Below are 17,935 nucleotides of genomic sequence, written 5' to 3'. Positions count from 1 at the left end.
AAATCTCCCAAAAAAAGAAGGGGAAAAAAACAAACCTTTATGGCCTGAAGCCAACTGTATGCAATCACCTTAGCAGATCCTGAAACTAATTGGAAAATAAGGGCCCTGAAACAACAAAAAGACCCAGTTCCAAGAGCAGCTGTAGAGAAGGTCTGGCCGGAGAGGAGCTCCCCAGGGCCCGTCAGCCAGTGAGAACCCGCTGGGCAGTGACCCCAGAATGCCACCGGAGAGTAGTCACAGTCGTGTAGATTGGAGTTTATGTTTTCGTAAGCCATACCACAACCTGTATACGTTTTCACGTCACAATGTGAGGTCATTCACGCTGAAACAAATCCTTTTGTTGACTTCCTATAGTCTTTAGTTTAAACACAGGGGAGGACCTTTTAGTGGGTTACCTGGGTTGGGTGAACCTTACCTCGCTACTAAAAGTGAGATTCTGCTGTTCTGAGTAGGTGAAATCAGGAAAGCCCCAGGCCCCTCCCTCTTAACAGAATTCTGTCCGAATTGGGGCGCCTGGGTGGCTGAGTCGGTTAAGTCTGACTCTTGTTTTCAGCTCAGGTCATGAACTTAGAGTCCTGGGGTGGAGCCCTGCATCAGGCTCCACGCTCAGTGCAGAGTCTGCTTGGGATTCTCTCTCCCCCTTTGCTTCTGTTCCCCGCCCCCCGCTTGCACTCTCTCTCTCTCTAAAATAAATAAACAAAATCTTTAAGAAAAAAAAGGATTCTGTCTAAATGAGGCTAATTGTGTCTGGGTGTGTGACCCATGACCGTCATCAGGGAGAAATGACATTAAACAGGATATGAGAAAAAGGAGTACGTCCACCTCAGACCTGCCCCCACCTCTGTTCCTGAGGTGGGCAGAGCCCAGGAAGAAAAGGGATCTTGGGAATGGATGCGGTCAGGAAGAAGACAGGCAGAATCAAACGCAGCTGGAAAGTGATTCTCTGAGGCTGGCGAAGAGAGGTTGCTGCTGTTGCTGGCAGAGTTGGCCCTCTGCACAGACACGGTGAGCAACCGCCAGTGCGATGGGCCTCTTGGACTTGGCGAAAGCCTGACCACCTGCAACACCCTCCAGCCTCACCTGCCAAGATGTGACAGACCCCTTCAGGGCATGACTACCCAGGGGCCTTATCAAGGTGAATGCATGTTAAACATACTAAGTGACATCTCACTTTGCAGAGTGTCTTTGTTAGGATAAAATTTGGCCGTTGTGACAGAGATCCAAAGCTTCCCAAATTTTATTTCCATTATGGCACTGAGAAAATGATAACAATGATACAGCTCACTGGTGTAAAAGAACAAGGCTGTTTGTTGCAGAGGCCACTGGCCCAGGGATGGAGGTGTAGGTAGCTTCACACACCTTGAACCCATTTACACACACCAGGAGGCCCAACACTGGGAAGCTTTGGCTTTAATACTACAGCTACTGACTTCCCTCTCAGCTAGGCAAGTGAGTTGTTATGCTGATTCTGCTCTGTGAAGCCATTGAGGGCCCAGACCCCATCCATGTTGTTGCTCCTCCATCCCCAGCATGTCGCCCTCATTTGCAAGATCCAAGATGGTGCTCCACACACCCGCCTTCCATCGAGAGAGAGGGTAAAGAGGGAAGGGAAGACCCTCCTCTTAAGGGCATATATTGGGTGTTTACTGCTGCATAACAAATTCTCCCAAAACATAAAACAGTAAACATTTATCATCTTAGTTTCCATGAGTCGGGAATTCGAGGTTGCAGTCAAGATGTCAACCAGCACAGCAGTCATCTGAGGGCTAGACTACGGCTTCAGAATGGGCTTCCAAAATGGCTTACCCGTGCAGCTGTTGGCAGGAAGCCTCATTTCCTCACCACACGGCTTCTCCGTAGGCTCCTTGATTGTCCTCCTTACCTGGGAGTTGGCCTCTCCAGAGTGGTTATTACAAGATAGAGCAAGGAGGAAGCCAATTGCCTCTTCTGTCCTAATCTTGCAGGTCACACACAATGACTGCTGCCATATGCTGTTCATTGAAGCAAGTCACCAAGTACAGCATACACTTGGAGAGGAATTAGGCTTCACCTTTAATGGAAGAAGGAGCATCAAAGAATTTGTGGACATACGTAAAACCACCACAGGACACGTCCGGGAAGTTGTGTGTATACTTCTTCTGCTAGGACCCCATTGGCTAGAACTCAGGCACATGGCCACCCATAGTCCAGGGGGAGCCGGGATGTATCGTCTTTATTGTAGTGGCTGTACACCCAACCAAAACTGCTGGTCTATTACTATGGGAAAGGAATGGGACAGAAATTCAGTTTCTGCCTCAAAAGAAGCAAAAATGCAGATGTGTCAGGTGAAAAAAAAGAATCTGGTGGCATATAATTTACATTCGAGGAGAGGGAAAATATGTTTTTCATCAGTGGCATGCTTTCTAATGTTTGTGACATATGGATGAGTGAAAAACACAGATTGAATAACAGCGTGATCTCATTTAAGATGATTTATACACACATATCTCAATGGGTGTGGAGGTGGGGAGGTGACTGGGAAAGGTGTTTGCCAACTCAATGGCCATGGTTAACTCCAGGGGGTTAAATGACTGCCAACTTTTTTCATACATTTCTGTGTAGTTTTTCTTTTCTTTTCTTTTCTTTTTTTTTAAGATTTTATTTATTTATTTGACAGAGATAGAGACAGCCAGCGAGAGAGGGAACACAAGCAGGGGGAGTGGGAGAGGAAGAAGCAGGCTCATAGCGGAGGAGCCTGATGTGGGGCTCGATCCCAGAACGCCAGGATCACGCCCTGAGCTGAAGGCAGACGCTTAACCGCTGTGCCACCCAGGCGCCCCTGTGTAGTGTTTCTATATCATTTACTGTTTTTCCCACAACAGAAAAAGCTGTAAAAAATATTTCCTCCAATCCTTTCTAATCAACCTACCTGGTCTAGAAGAGGAGGGTCAGTGAGGAATTCTGGGGACCGTGCAGTGGGTCTTGGTGACTCTGAGGCAAGTCAAGTGCAGAGCGGGAAGGAGAGGCAGGAGGGCCAAGAGCCTGGCTGGATAGTCAGGATGTGCCAGTGGACGCAGGGCATGAAAGCACAGTGGAGACCATGGGGTGGGGCCGGGGGCAGGCCAGGAATCATGAGAACAGAAGTCAGAGGCCGGAGAGTCAGGCCAGTAATGGGAGCAGCCGGCGTGCGGTACCTGAGGGGCTGTGCCAGGGTCTGGATGAAGTCACAGTCCTAGCATCCAGGCTGAGGACAGTGTTCCCAGTTCCCACAAGTCCCAGGGTCCAGAGGAAAAGGGAATCCAGAAAACAATGCCAGGTATCTGTGATGGGAGCCAGGGCAGGTTGAAAAACCCTAGGTGCCCCTTCTGGGCGGGAGTACCCAACTGGGGAGCTTGCCGCTGCCCCAGCTTAGAGGCCTCTGCGGGGCTAGTGCTGACTGCACCGCCTCCTGCCTGGGCAAGAATGGGCGAATGGGCTTAATCTTGCCTGCCAACTCTGATCCATGATGGGTAGCTCCCTGGCCTACCGGGTTGAGAAAGAGTCTAAGACTGAGTCTGGACCTCAGTGAAACAACCGCAGTGATCGATAAGTGATGTCTGCCAAGGCACAGTACACAGTATTGTGGGCTGAGTGCCATCATTCCAACAGCTTAGCCTTTTCCACTAAGGATTCACCATCACCTCTTCCCTGCCTTACTCTGCTGCCTCCCATTGTAGGGAAAAATCACCCATAATCCCTCCTCCTTTTCATTTGGGCTGATTCACTGCTAGAGTTTCTGCATACAGAGAGCCTTTTCATTTACCTGTCATCAAAAAGTACATCCTAGGGGCGCCTGGGTGACTCAGTCGGTTAAGCATCGGCCTTTGGCTCAGGTCATGATCCCAGGGTCCTGGGATCGAGCCCCAGGTTGGGCTCTCTGCTCAGCGGAGAGTCTGCTTCTCCCTCTCCCACTGCCGCTCCCCCTGCTTGTGCTCACGTGCACGCTCTCTCTCTCTGTCAGATAAATAAATAAATAAACTCTTTAAAAAAAAAAAAGTACATCCTAACTGTAGATGCCTTTTCTACTTGGCATGACAGTACAAGGGCTTTCCTGTGATTGTTTTTAGTCTTTTCTGAAGTAGCAACAGTACGTTGCAGAAAATATGGAGAACAAACAAGAAAAAACCTGTAAAACATCTTTCATTCTAAAACCCCCAGGGGACCCATGTGGAGAACCAGGAGGACATTCACTCTACGGCAACAGCTCTAGAAGCTTCATAAGTGTCAGAATTATCTGGGATTTTTTTTTTTTTTTTTTTTTTTTTAGGGAAGATGCCCTCTAAAAACTCATTAGAAAAGGTAAGCCTTTCCCCCACCCCACCCCAACCAACACCAAAAAATGAGTGAAGGCTATGAACAAGACAACAGAAATAAGAAAAATTCAAGTAGTCAATAAATAAGAAACACAGCCTTCTCTAATTAGTCAGGAAAATGAAAATTAAAACAATGAGATGCCTTCCCCCTCACTAGCACTTTGGCAAGAATTCAAGCGTCATATGACATCCAGCACAGGCAGGGAAATGGGCATGACTTGCTACAACCCCTTGGGAAAAGAATCTAAAGTTGTTTATTAAAATTAAAAGTACTCGACTCTGTACATTTGACACAACCACCTCACGTCCAGGATTTACTCTGCAGAAGTAAGAGCCCCGAACATGAAGATATATGTGCGAGGACACCTGGTAAAGCTCCCAAGTCATTCGTTCAACAAATATTTGTTGTTCCACTGCTATGTGCCAGGCACTGTTCTAGACGCCAGGGATACATTGAATAAAGCAAACAAAAATCCCTGATCCCATGGAGTTGACCTTTCAGAGGGAGAGAAAAAATCAATAAGCAAACAGATACATTTATAAGACATAGCATGTCAGTCAATGAAGACTACTGGGGAGAAATATAAAACAGGGAAGAAGACCGGGAATGCCAGGGGAAGGGCAGTGGAGGTGGGTCGCATTTTAAAATAGAATAATCAGGGGAGGTCTCACTGAGAAGGTGGCATCTGATCAAAAGAGCCGAAGAAGGTGAGTGTGCAAGTCATGGGGATATTCTGGAGTAGAGCATTCCGGGTTGGGGAACAGCTGGTGCAAAGGCCTGGAGGCAGGCTGGGCTGGTTTGTCAAAGAACCACAGAAGGAAGAGGAGTGGGCGGTGGGGCAGGTGGTACAGGCCTTGGAGGTCGCTGTAAGAACCTGGCTTTACTCTGAAGTGGGATGTAGCCGTCTCTGGGACACAGATATGAATTTGGAAGTCAGTGAGTGGCCTGCAAAGGGTGTGCTCCCTGGAGTGAGGGAGGGGAGAGAAGGACAGGCCTGAGCACCAAGCCCCAGGGCAGCCAATAAGCCAAAGAGGCTGAGAAAGAGCAGCCAGAGAGGTAGGTGGCAGCCCCGAGGGACCGAGGGACAGGGCACCACTTCAGGGACGGCGGATGGGCTGCATCGACCGTGTGGACTGGTCCGGTCTGGTGCGGACTGAGGATCGACTCTGGACTTGGCATCATGAACACCCTGAGGGAGAATGGCTGGAAGATGTGGCCTTAGGTAAGGACTTCAGTCACTGAGGGTGGGCAGGTCCTTGCACGAGCCCCTCAGGGAGGGAAGCAAAAGGAACGCCCGAGAGCAAGAAGGAGCGAGAGGGCAGCAGCTGACAGACCCTGCCAGCAGCCAGTGGCAGCTGGACTTCGCCAGACAGCAATGGACCACACCTCTGTGCCCCTGAGGGCTGACGAGGTGCCTCTCACCCAGGGCCGGAAGAAAGCAGGTCTCTGTGTTAACGCAGCCGCGTCTAGAGCGGGCCGGTGCCTGCCAAGCCGCTCACGCCCTGCCTCTGAGGAAGTGTCCAGGCAGCAGGGACAGGCACTGGCTCCTTGGGAAAGTGCTCAGGCCCAGGGGAGGAAATGAGCCCCTGACTGAGCACTGAGGACCGGGCCAGAGGAAGGCCGCAGCCCTGGGAGGGGCCCAGAGGGCCCGCTGAGGCCAGTCCTGAGTGAGAAAAGCAGATGAAATAAAATGCCTCTTCCTTCCTACGGTGGGTGATGCCTGGGGTCAGGCAGGCTTCACGTGGTGAATTTAGAAAAGAACTTAAGTAGATTTTTTTTAAAATTTAAGTAGATTTTTAACTCAGCCTGGTGTTGACTGATATCTTCTAGGGCGATAGAATTATGTAGCTAGAAGAAGCTTTAGTCATCACATCCTCCAACCACATATTTTGTGAATGGAAACCGAGGCTCAGAGAGGGGAGTGACTTGCCCTGGGTCACACAGGAGTGAGCAGCAGGGCTGAGCACCAGTGTCAGAGCCCCGGGCACCTGTGACGACCTGCCTGCCAGGAGGAACATGCCAGACCTTGGAGGCCACAGAGCCACTGCTACTTGTACTCAAGACAGGCGACTCATGGAGTTGAAGCGGCCCCCCGAAACCCATAGCTAGAGGAAACCAGGCTGGGGAGGGGCGAGGAGGAGCCGGGAGAGGCAAAATGGGCTCCCACAGAGGACAGAGAAGAGCTGAGAGAGGCAGGCCTCTCCTGGCAGGGCTGGGCTCTGTGAGCAGGGGAGCAGACATCCTGAGAACAGCCTGGCCCAGGTGGGAGAGGGAGATGGCAAGTCTGTGAGAGGCAGGTCCCAACCTGGGCAAAGAACCCCAAGGAGCCCTCCCATCCCAGAGCAGCAGTGCTTTCTGTCAAAGCTTCAGGGCTGTCCTTCCCCCGGGGGAGACACCCGGACCCGCTCCCTGCCCTCCCGGAGGCCGAGACCGAGCCAGAAAGATAGAGGGAGAGGCAAGCAACAGCGTGGTGAGGGGAAAGGAGCAACAGTGTGGTGAGGGGAAAGGAGGTGTCCTGGGAGGCCCAAGGCATACGGAGTTTGGACCAAGGGTGAAGGACCTCCGGGTGAGGGGGCAGGGCTGGGGACTGGGGAGGTGAGTACCGAGATTAGAAGGATGAATGCTCATTTATTTGTAATTTCTCTAAAAATACAGTTGCTTTTTTTATCCTGTTTCACAGCTCTGGAAGGGCTTTGCTCCTTCAAATAATTCTCTGGTGTAACAGATCATCTCTCAGGAGGAGACATGCAGCTCTTCTAGCAAGAACAAGGCAGGACCTCCAGCTCCTCGCGGAGGCAGAGCCTGTGTGGGGGGCTGTCATGTGAGCGCTGACCTCCAGCACGCAGGCAGAACCCATCCAGTTTGGAACCCAGGTTGGACATCGTGTGAGGGACTCTGGAGGCCACAGGGCCACCGGCTACTTGTACTCAAGACAGGAGACTCATGGAATCGAAGCTCAGGCCAAGCTGGACTCCAGGCATCCAGGTTCCCGGAGGGGCCCATGTTCTCCCTGCCGTCCCGGGAGGCTCAACTCTGGGTGCTGCCTCGCTTGGCTTTCCCGGACCGGCTCCTGTGAAGACCCTCCGAAGCGGGGAGTGAGCCCAGCATGTCTGCCTGCTAGAGGGAGGTCTCTGTGGAAAGTGTGACAAGGAAGGGCAGGGAGGGGCCCTGGTTCAGAACAGTTCGTCCAGCTCCCGAAGGAACAGGACAGGGCGCACCTGTGAGGCTGCCAGGAGGGGGCCGGGGCCTCTGAGGCAACTGCTCCCCTCCATTGGCTCCTTTCCAGTCCTATCATCAAAGCCAGGGAAGGCAGCCCTGACAGATGTCACCAACACTGAGCTGTCAGTCATCGCAGTGGGTCCCCACAGCGCAGCAGGGCCACGTGTCCTGTGAGGGGTGGAGGGCAAGGCTCTCGCTCATTTCCCCAAGCGCTAACCACCGACCAGCCCTCCATCGTACTTCCCAGACAGCTTCACCTCTAGGGGCTTCAGCTCCGCCTTGAGTTTAGAGACCGAGCTGACCAGAGCCCCTCTGGCAGTGCCTGGGGCAGCCATGTGGGTAGAGAAAATCCTGGCCCATCCCAAATCCGAACATTCTAGATGCTCCATACACCAGCAGTCTCCAAACTGTGTTCCAGGGAACCCCCTTAGTGTCCCATGAGAGCTAGGGCTCGGAAGTAAAGGTTAAGCGCACTCCGTCAACAGAAGAATGAATAAACAAAATGGAGTATGTGAAAGCAATTGAATGTCATTCGGCCATAAAAGGGAATAAAGTTCTGGTACATGCAGCAACATGGACAGACCTTGAAAACAGTATGGCTAGTGAAATACGCCCAGTAGGGAAGGACAAATACTGCACAATTTCACTTACAGGAGGGACCTAGAATAGGCATATTCATAGAGACAGAAAGTAGAATAGAGGCTAGCAGGGGCTGGGGGGAGGTGGGAAGGGTTTTTGTTGGGGATGATGACAAAATCTGGCATATAGATAGTGGTGATGCTTCCAAAACATTGTGCATATATTTAATGCCACTGGATTGTGAACTTAAAAATGGTCAAAATGACAAATATTATGTTACATATATTTTACAGCAGTAAAAAAAAATTTTTTTTTATAGAGTAAGTGCCGGAATAAGTTGGAGAAGCACTGTTTCCAGAGTTAAATGTTTTCCTACTGCAGGACTTTTCAGAACCCTTAAGAAGGAGTTTATTATGCTGTGGCCCCGAATGGAGAGGATCATCGAACCCTTTGTTCTTAGAAGGCTCAGTCCTATTCATCGTAGAGTTGTTCCCCAAATTACAAATCTGGCTTCTGAGGCCGCCTCTCACACCTGGAAGAGGCAATAAAAGCTTTGTCAAACCTGGATTTTTATTTAGAAAACCAAGGTCAGCAAAGCAATCCCAAAGTGTGCCAAAGAAACTTGCCTTTTTGTTTTATTTTCTTCTCCAAAAATGGAGATTTCTTTCTTGGGACTTGGAAGCATTTTGAGTTCTTTATTTAAAAAAAAAAAAAGTGTGTGTTGCATGCGTGTATGTGTGTGCAAGAGGGAAATTCTCTAGAAACTTCTGCTGTGGAGCTGGGGAAATGAAACCCCAGAGGATGAACGCATGTTGTCTGTGGGCCAGATGGCTTTGAAGGAGGTTTGGGGTGTGCGCTTGGCACAGGGCTAAGTTCAGGGCTCTGTCTGCCTCTTGGGGGAGGGGGCAGCCTTTGTCCTGTCCCCTGCTCCTGATGGTGTTGTCAGTCAGCTGTCTTTGGACATGCCTTGGTTACAGGAAAGCCTGAAGAGAGAAATGTGGCTACTCCAGGACGTGCATCTCTCCTCCTGGGAAAGACCTCAGATACCTGCTCAGCTGAGGGGGAGGTGAGAGCCCAGCCAGCTGCCCTATTTGCTCGTGACCTTTCCATTAGATACCATATTTTATAGTCTCATGTTTTCTGGCCTGGGTTTGGTGGGCAACTGGGGTCTGTTAGCGGGATATTAGATTGAAGAAAAAAGGCTGGATTTCAGCCCCAGCTGTGGGACAACTTAGGGTGAGTCACGGCCCAGAAATGTAGTGTCAGGGAGTGAAGCCAGAGGGGAAAATATTTATAACTGCCGGAAACATGATGAACCTGTCAAAAATACATGAAATCAGCTAAATAAATTGGGAAGAAAAAAACTAAGGTCTTGTTTGATTTTGTGAGTGTAAACATTTTTTTAAAAAATCACCAAGAAAGAGAAAAACAATTCCTCTACATACAATGGCCTTATGTGAATGATGTTTGCGGGAAATCGAGGACCGGTGTCTGTGTTCCCTTGAGCTGAAGTAGGTTAGAGAGAAAGGACCAACCATAGGAGGCAATCGGGAGAGAGATTATGAATTCGGTGGACCCAAGAGATCAAAGCGGACATAATCACAGGACTACAACCCCCTCCCCGAGAATCCTGGGAGATTCCGGGCAATGCTGAGCTTCTGTGAATATGGGGTGGGGGTGGAGATGTTTTTATTTATATCTGAACATGCAGAGGAGCTCTTAGGATGGGAGGACAAGCACCTAGGCCACTGCTTTTGGGTAAAGCAGGGTCTCTCTGGCTGCTCAGGTTCTGGGACTGAGAGAACTCACGTTCCGGGCGGAACCTGGGAGGGAGGGAGCTGGTTGGATCCAAAGCAGAGGAAAGTCAGATTGAAAAGGAACCGTTTCCACTGCAGCAAACACTAGGGTTCAGAAAAAATGTTTCATGGGCAGCCGGAGAAAAGAACCTGGGACTTGGCCAGCACCCCGGGATGCCAAGCTAGGGGTCATAGAGACTGGGGAGACGTTGGAGATTCTGGAGGAGAGGAGAGACCATTCCTGACAGGTCCGATGGGCAGCTAGGGAGCCTGGACTTCCACCTGGCCGCGGTGGGCCCAGGGGAGGGACTTCAGAAAGAGAGCAGAGGAAGGGTCAGCTGGGAACAGATCGGGGACAGAAGGCCCGCCAGGGGGCGCCGCACAGCCCCACGAGCAGTAAGGACTGCGGGCCTCCCAGCCGAGCCTCAGTCCCATCTTCCTTGCGGTGCACCAGGAGGCTGGCCTGAGGGTGTTCCACTGAAACTCGCTCCAGGAGCGCAAAGGGAGAACGTCTCTTCAACTGATTAATAGTGACCGCCCAAAGCGCGGTCCGGAACTCCGTCCAGGGGCCCCAGGCCCCGGAGAAGAGCCACCAATGATGCGTGATGTCTGCGGTGGGGGCAGCGTGGGGGTGTGGCAGCGGTCATTCATTCATCCACACAAGGTCAATAGATGTCCACCGGCTCCGTGCCAGGCCCCTGTGCTCCGAAGCGGTCCTCTGTAAGCGCTCAGTTCTCAAAGGCTCAGCTGCCGAAAGCAAAAAACCCCAAGCCCAGGCTCCGCTCCACTCTAGCCCATCTCCCTTGGAGCCTCTTTAAGGTTTTGGAAAAGGCCTATGTCCCACTCTATCAAGGTCTTGAACAAATTAGCTGCTTGGTAGTTATTTGTGGAAGAAAGAAAATAAATGCGTGAATCACCGTATTTTCCACTTTTTATTCATTTAACAGAGAAACCAATATATACATATTGTAAGGCCTTTTCGAGGATTTGGAAATGAATTAGACCCAATCTCTGCCCTCTAGGAATTCGTAGCACCATCTGGAGGTTAGACATGTGCCCAAATATCTGTAAAACCAGATCGTTATCTCTAAATCCACGTTCCTTGGAGATGTCTGGCTTCAGAAAGATAGAGCTTGTCTGGGGTCCAGGGCCTCAGAGGGGAGACGAGTGCCAAGGTGAGAGCCAGGCTGGGGGGTAGTGGAGGATGAAGACAGCCCTTCCCCTCGCCCCCTCCCCGTGCCCCCCAGCGAGGGCCCCCTCCATGCCTCCCTGTCCTCCCAGCCTGGAACAGACCACAGCTGAGCAGGAGGGGTGGAGGCAAGAGGTCAGAGTGAGAATGGCAGTACGAGTCCCCTTCAAGGAAACACTTAGAGATGCTCAAGTCTTGCTCTGTCACCTGGGCCGCTAGTGATGACTTAGTCGCTCCGGAAACAGCATGGCAAGAGGGAGGCAAGTGCAGTGCCCGCTCCGGCCCCCAGCTGGCCTGCCGTGGCTGACCACAGCCCAGCGCCGGCGTCCGCCTCATGAGCGGCACCCACATCACGCGGACCGTGGGCACGAAGGGGCCCTGTCTGTTCCTCCAGCTCCCAGCACGGGCCCCACACACAGCCACCCAGTTCCCACCCCTGGGACCTGCCCCTCCTCTTCCCTGGCGGGTGAGAAAGGGGAGAGGGGCGAGGGGGGGGTAAAGGGAAAAGGACAACACAGGGTCTTGGAGGACTTCGGGGGGCGGAGGGAGGAGGAGGTCTCAGGCCGGAGTGGTGGGCCATGGGGACCCCAGGGAGGATGGAGTGGCGAGACAGAGTCACCCAGGGCCCTGGCCAAGCAGTAAGCCCAGAAAGGGGCCCAGGGACTCGTGGAGCGCCCTCCCCAGAACTTAAGCCTCTCTTCTGGGGTGGCGTGAGGCCGGAACCAGGAAGCCGTGCAGCCTCTGCGCTCAGAGGTTTCAAAGACTTGGAAGCTGGAAGCTCCGAGTCCTGGAGCGGTTCTCAGTGGTGTCAGTCCTGCGGAGAGCAGGAGGCACGCGTGCTGCAGGAACCGGGCGCGCACACAGAGCTACACGCACAGACCTGCGCGTGCGCACTCACGCAGGTGCGCAGGTCCCTCTGTGGCTGGTGACTGATGAGCCATCACCGGCATGCGGGGCCGGGACCCAGAGCAAACCACACAGCAGGAGGCTGTGCCACAAACAAACCGGCAGGGGCTCCGTGGCCAGACCCCTCGGCTGGACTGGGACGTTGAAGAGGGTGGCTCTTCATCATTTTTATTTGGGCGAGGGTCTTTTTGCATGGTTGCTTCCGTAAAACCGTCTAAAAGACTGTCAGGAAAACCAGAATCTACCTTAAATGGATTTATATGCAAGTGTGTGTATATGGGTGTGTATGTGCGCCCAGGAGGAGTGTATGTGTGCGTGCGTGCAAAAACACAAGCTGCTATGCTGGTGGGGAAGCTGGAAAAAGAAAAGCATGGACTTTGACTCATTCCTATACATACACGTGTGCGCATGTGCGCACAGAGCACACACATCCATCCATCCGTGTTTTGGGCCCAGCCTGCATCCCGTATCAGTGATTCTGAATTGCCTTTATGTCCGAGACCTGAGCCCACTTAAACCAGTAGCTCTGCACCTTGCTGGCACATTGGAATCACTCAGGGAGTTTTTAAAAATCCCAATGCCCTGGGAACACTCCAGACCAATACATCAGAATTTCTGGAGATGGGACTTTGGCATGAATACTCCAAATCAATATTTAATCATCTCCTTAGGTGATTCCAATGTCCTGCCAGGGCTAAGTGTTCCTATGCACAGAAAGCCCTTCTCCCATTCCTCAGCACAGAAAACTTCTATTCTTCCTTCAAGACCCAACTCCCATGGCCCCTCTGGAGGAAAGCTCTTCCTGACACCCGCCCAGGGAGAGTTAGTTTTTTTCTTTCCTGAAGTTCCGAACAACATCTTAGACATCTGACTGTATCATAATTATTTGCTTGTCTGTACAGAACCATGACCTCCGTAAGACAGGTGCTGAGTGAGATCCAGCTTTCTCTTGCCAACACCTAGCTCAATGTCTGATATGCCCCTGATGACCTAGAGTGCTTCAGAATGAAGGGAAGTTCGTACTGAAGGCAAGGAACAAGAGAGGGTGGGGAGCGGAGGCCATGGTTGTTTCTGGGTAAGAAGGCCATGGGTCTGGTCCCCGGGCAGCAGGATGGGGGTACCTCCCCACCTTTTAGTAACAGAAAGGGTCCTCTTATGTCAGTAACTCTGATGCTCATTGGTCCACATTTCCTGTTTCTCTAGAAGTGCCACCAGCATTACTCAGAAATTCAGAGAGACAAGTGAGTGGGGTTGTGACCTGTGCCTGGAGTCCTAGGAGACTTTTCTTTCTTTTTCTTTCTCTTCTTTTCTTCTCTTTTTTCTTTTCTTTCCTTTTTTTTTCTTTTCTTTTCTTTCTTTCTTTTTTTTAGATTTATTTAAAGAAGAGAGAGAGTGTGTGCAAGCAGGGCAAACAGCAGGGGGAGAGGGAGAGAGAGAGAGAGAGACTCCTCAAGCAGACTCCCTGCTAAGCATGGAGCCCAACTTGGTACTCAATCCCAGGGTCCTGGGGTCATGACCCCGAAATCAAGAGCTGACTGCTTCACCGACTGAGCCACCCAGGCGCCCCCAGGTGACCAACCTTTCTTCAGCGTCCCCTCATCGCCCCTATCCCAAGCCCACTCTGTCTATCTGGCTTCCAGGGCACCTTTGCTCTGAGGAGTGCTCTGAGCCATCTGGGTCCCCTGCTTCTGTTCCAGATCCAGGCCAGCCCAACAACCTGGTCCTTGGCAAAGGGCTGTGCCTGGGCAACACTTGTGCAAGGGGACGAGGCTCCTGTCGGCCAGCTGGGCCTGCAGACACTCTGGCCCCAGCCCGGGAACCTGAGGAGCAGACAAGAGAGGGCGTCCCTGGGCTGAACGAAGTGAGTGAGGTCTGAAGTGGAAAGAGCTCCTCACGTTTCTGACCAGGCCTCCTGGGCACTAGCCCAGGCTGAGGTCATGGTGAGGGCCCCCTACCCCCTGACACACACAGACACACACACTCACACACTGCCCACTTCCCGAAGGGTTCTCAACCTCTAGGCCGAGACCAGCCTCTCCTCTTCCCCACAACTGCCCCTCAACTGACCAGCCAAAGTCCTGGTCCCCCACAGAGTCCATTCAACATGAGCAAGTGTTTTCTTTACATGTAGGGGCTTTTACTTCAATTTGAAGCAGATGGTTGAGCACAGATGTGAACAGCTTTGGCCTTTTGAGCACAAGGAAGGAACAGGCCTTGGCTTTGAACATGCCCCCCCCCCCAACTTACTGGCCCGTTCCCCTGGTCCCTTTCTCCTCTGCCCCCCTGCATAACCGGGAACAGACTACTGGCCTTCATGCAGGGCACCATCTTGTTTTCCCAGCCAGGAGGGCGGGCCACAGCAAGGAGTGGCTGGCTGGGCTGGCTGGGGAACAAAGACCCTTTAGGTGACCCTGGTGGGGCAAGTCCCTAGGGCGGGGTACAGGGTGGTCAATATTGCTTCTTCCCCCTCTCCCTCCCTTGCCATGATGCCCAAGGAGCCTGGACCCAGGGAACAATGAGAATCAGGGTCAGTGGCCTCGGCAGCCAGTGGGAGGGCAAGACGAGGGCCAGGATCTCATAACCCACTCCATACAAGCACCCCCCAGCCCCCTCTCACCACCCCCAGAAGGCTTCTCTTATACCCAGCCTGCTCAGGGCCCAGTGTAGAAAGAGAGTTCCAGGTCAGAGGGTCGAGCACTTTCAATGGTCATCAGATGTCCATCCCTTCCATGAGTTTCCAGTGGGATCGCTGACTCGTCTTTGGCTTGGGATGGCTTTGGCAATAGAAGGAGCAAAAGTCATAGAGCAATGGTGTGGCTTTTCACTGTGGGGTGTTATCACCACAGTTTAGTGTCTCTGTGGAATCTTTGGCAATGAATTTCTGCAGCCCTGGGCAAGGCGGGGGGGCTTTCTCTCCCCACCCCACCAGGCAGAGGGCAAAGTGCGGAGTCACCAGAGTGGCTGAGGGCGGACAGGAGGGTGAGAGGGAGGCAGGTGTGCCCCTGCCCCACCCTGAGAGGCAGTGGTCTGAGCATCTGGCGGCATCTTGGAGAAGACGAGGCTGGATCTGGAGAGCTCACCTTCTCCTCAGGCTTGACCAGAAAGAGGGCCCATGGCAGCATCCTTGGTCTAGCCTGGGGCCAGTCACTCCTGAAAGAAACAACCAATGGGTCAGAAGAAACCCTACTCTCCCAACTCCTGTTTCCTAAAGGCCAACTGGCCCCAAGTGCTAACACCCTCAGCACGTCCTCTCATTACTCTTTGCTGTCCCCAGGAGGGCCCGGTGTGGCCCAGGCAGGGGACTGCATCTTGATGGGACTCAGTGACACAGCTCACATCTGAACCCAGGACCGGCTGCTCCCTGAGCCCACACTGCCCCCTGACTCCCCACTCTGCATTTTAGAGCCAGGACTGAATTTGTTTGGGGAAATGCGCGGGGCTGCAGGGGCTGGAAGGAGCTCAGGGATACTGGTGCTGATCACACAATCCTCCAGGTCACACCTCTGAGGGATGTCAGGAGGGCCTGCCCCCCATGGGAATGGCCATCCGCAGCTCCTTCTCCCTCCACTGTTCAGACAAGAGCACTATATCAGGAGTCATGGGGCCAACTCGAGGTGCTGCCCATCTACCCGCCAGCTGGGGGACCTGAGACAAGTCACTTAACTTCTCTGGGCCTCAGTGTTCTCATCTAGAAAATGACACAGCTGGACCAGGTCAATAATTGTCGAACTTTCTTTTAAGCAGCAGAAATGAAGTCTGACTGGTGGAGCCCTGACAGAAAACAGAGAAACATGGTCTGGTATATTTGGAGCAGCAGGGTGGGGGGGACACAGGGAGAGGGGGTTGCAGGGTGCATTCCCTCCAGTGTGGGGCCTGGGACATCTCTGAGAACCCAGGGTGCCGTGGAGCACAGTGTGGAAACCACTAGGTTAGACTGTCTGTAAGCGCCTCGCCGTGCTGATGTCTGGAACCTTCACTCTGGCAGCTGGCCTTCCTCTTGCTCCTGGGAACAGTCACCACAGGGTGTGGCTTGCTCCCAGGAAGGCACAGGAGATGGGGAAAGGTCACAGGGGCCGCTACGACTTTAGGTTGTGGGGGAGGCTGTGTGAGGACGCGTGCTCCCAGGACACGCCGGAGAGACGGCAGTGCCTGAACCTGGCCCAGCCCACGCCCTACTGCAGCTGCTCCAAACGCTGCTTCTCGGTGATTCTCGCGACCACCCCGAACAAACAGCTAAGTTACTTGTTTTTGAAGCAAAACATCTGTGGGGCACCTCCACCAGGCCCGGGGGCTATTTGCATCCCCCGTCTCAGGGGGGAGCCGTTGCCCCCGAACCCGGAGGCGCGGGAAGCTGGCCACAGCAGGATCTGAATCCAGATCGACAGTGTTTATTCTACCACGGAGAAGCTGATCGCTGAACCGCAGGCTTGGGGAGCCGGGCTGGAGCCAAACCACGGTTCCGGAGGGCCAGCCAACCTCAGGCCCCGGTGAGACTCGCAGGCCCGGGGCGCTGGGCTTGGCACGCGGCCAGGGGGCAGGCTGGGGGGGGCGGGGGGGCAGGCGCGAGCTGGGCCAGGAGGAGGGGGTGTCGCCCCGCTGGGGGGGGGGCGCTGAGGAGGGAGAAAGGAAGGCGGGAGGAGGGAGCATCCCGAGGTGAGGTGCGGCGTCCAGGCACTCCTCCTCTGAGCCCCGGTGTAGTGCGGGCTGGCCCGGCAGGAATCTGCTTTCTGTTACCAAGTCTGAGCAGGAGGATTAAGAGGCGGGAAGGAAACCCATGGGGATGGCACGGGGTCTGTGGTCCGGGGGTGATTTACAGCCCGCGTCAGCCGGGCGCTGGCTGCCTGGCCGGCCCCCTCTGTCCGGCCCGCCTGCGGTCTGGGGGAAGGCGCAGAAAGCTGGCTCGGCCGCCGCCCGAGCTGTCCTCCTGGCCACTTGGGCGAGGCAAGGCGCCTGTCCCGAGCCCTCGATTGGCTCTTGGACCCTGCGGAAGCCACGACTGCCACCCAAGAGCCATGGAGCCCGTTTGTCTCGCCAAAGCCTGGCCTTCAATGCTCGAACCCACCCTTTCCCTGGTGTCTACACTGGACCCGGGTTCCCACCGCCCACCTGGGCGCAGGAATCCCAGCACATGCACCAACCATCCAAGGAAGTCTTACGTCAAACGGGGCATGGTGGGGAGAGTACTAGGAGGCCTTAGGTGCCAGGCCCTCCTCTGCGATTAACCAGCATTGTGACCTTGGGAAACTCACCCTCCCTCTCTGTGCTTTAATTTCTTCACTAGTACAACAAGCACAAGCACATATACATGGACATGTACTCTCCCCAAAGGGTCCTCTGTAGAACACTAGACGGATGACGTATATTCCATGAATTTGGGAAACACCACAGACCTTGACCCCATTGTGGAGAGTCACTACATAGATGAGCATATTAACGGCTCTGAAAAGTCCCACAGTAAAGAAATTTGCTTGGCTTTATTTACCCACTATCTTCTGAATGCATTTGATCCTGTGATCACAACTGCACCTTGAGGCAATCTGTGGCCCTGCCCTGGACTTCAAGTATCTGCTTCTTTCCTGCCTCAGTCAGATTTCTTCCACAGACCAGCCATGCTTGAGGGGTAGGAGACAAACCCACCGATGCCCCTTCAGAAGGGGCAGGGTGTGTGTGTGTCTGTGTGTGTGTGTATTAATTACAGGCAGGTAATTACAAATACAGAGGAAAGGGCTGGCAAATACTCCCCACTGTGACAACCATACCACAGACCCCTTCTCATGGAACCGGGGGCAACATCCTGTGTCACCCCATGTGAGAAGCACAGCTTGAGAGGGGCTTCTTGACTCCCATCTAGCTCTGGCCTTCTGTGGGTGGTGTTTGTTCTGTGTGCCAAGGCTCTGGGTACAGTTGGGAAAGG

At 53.2% G+C, this 17,935-nt stretch overlaps 1 protein-coding gene across 2 annotated transcripts in view; it reads right to left on the bottom strand.

Annotated features, from left to right (window-relative positions):
- Positions 1-10,839: 10,839 nt before the first annotated feature.
- Positions 10,840-17,935, bottom strand: part of ATOH8 (atonal bHLH transcription factor 8) — a 34,509-nt gene continuing 27,413 nt past the window's right edge. Inside the window, exon 3 of one of the 2 annotated variants that reach the window (XM_044391808.3) lies at positions 10,840-15,792. In XM_044391808.3, the coding sequence (XP_044247743.2) occupies positions 15,736-15,792 (57 nt within the window). In that variant the 3' untranslated portion in view covers positions 10,840-15,735. The remainder of the gene's footprint in view (positions 15,793-17,935) is intronic. The other variant, XM_026481482.4, reaches the window with a different exon arrangement.

Source organism: Ursus arctos, unplaced genomic scaffold (genome assembly GCF_023065955.2).
Source record: "Ursus arctos isolate Adak ecotype North America unplaced genomic scaffold, UrsArc2.0 scaffold_8, whole genome shotgun sequence".
Lineage (NCBI taxonomy): Eukaryota > Metazoa > Chordata > Mammalia > Carnivora > Ursidae > Ursus > Ursus arctos.
This window is presented reverse-complemented; position numbering and strand designations above follow the sequence as displayed.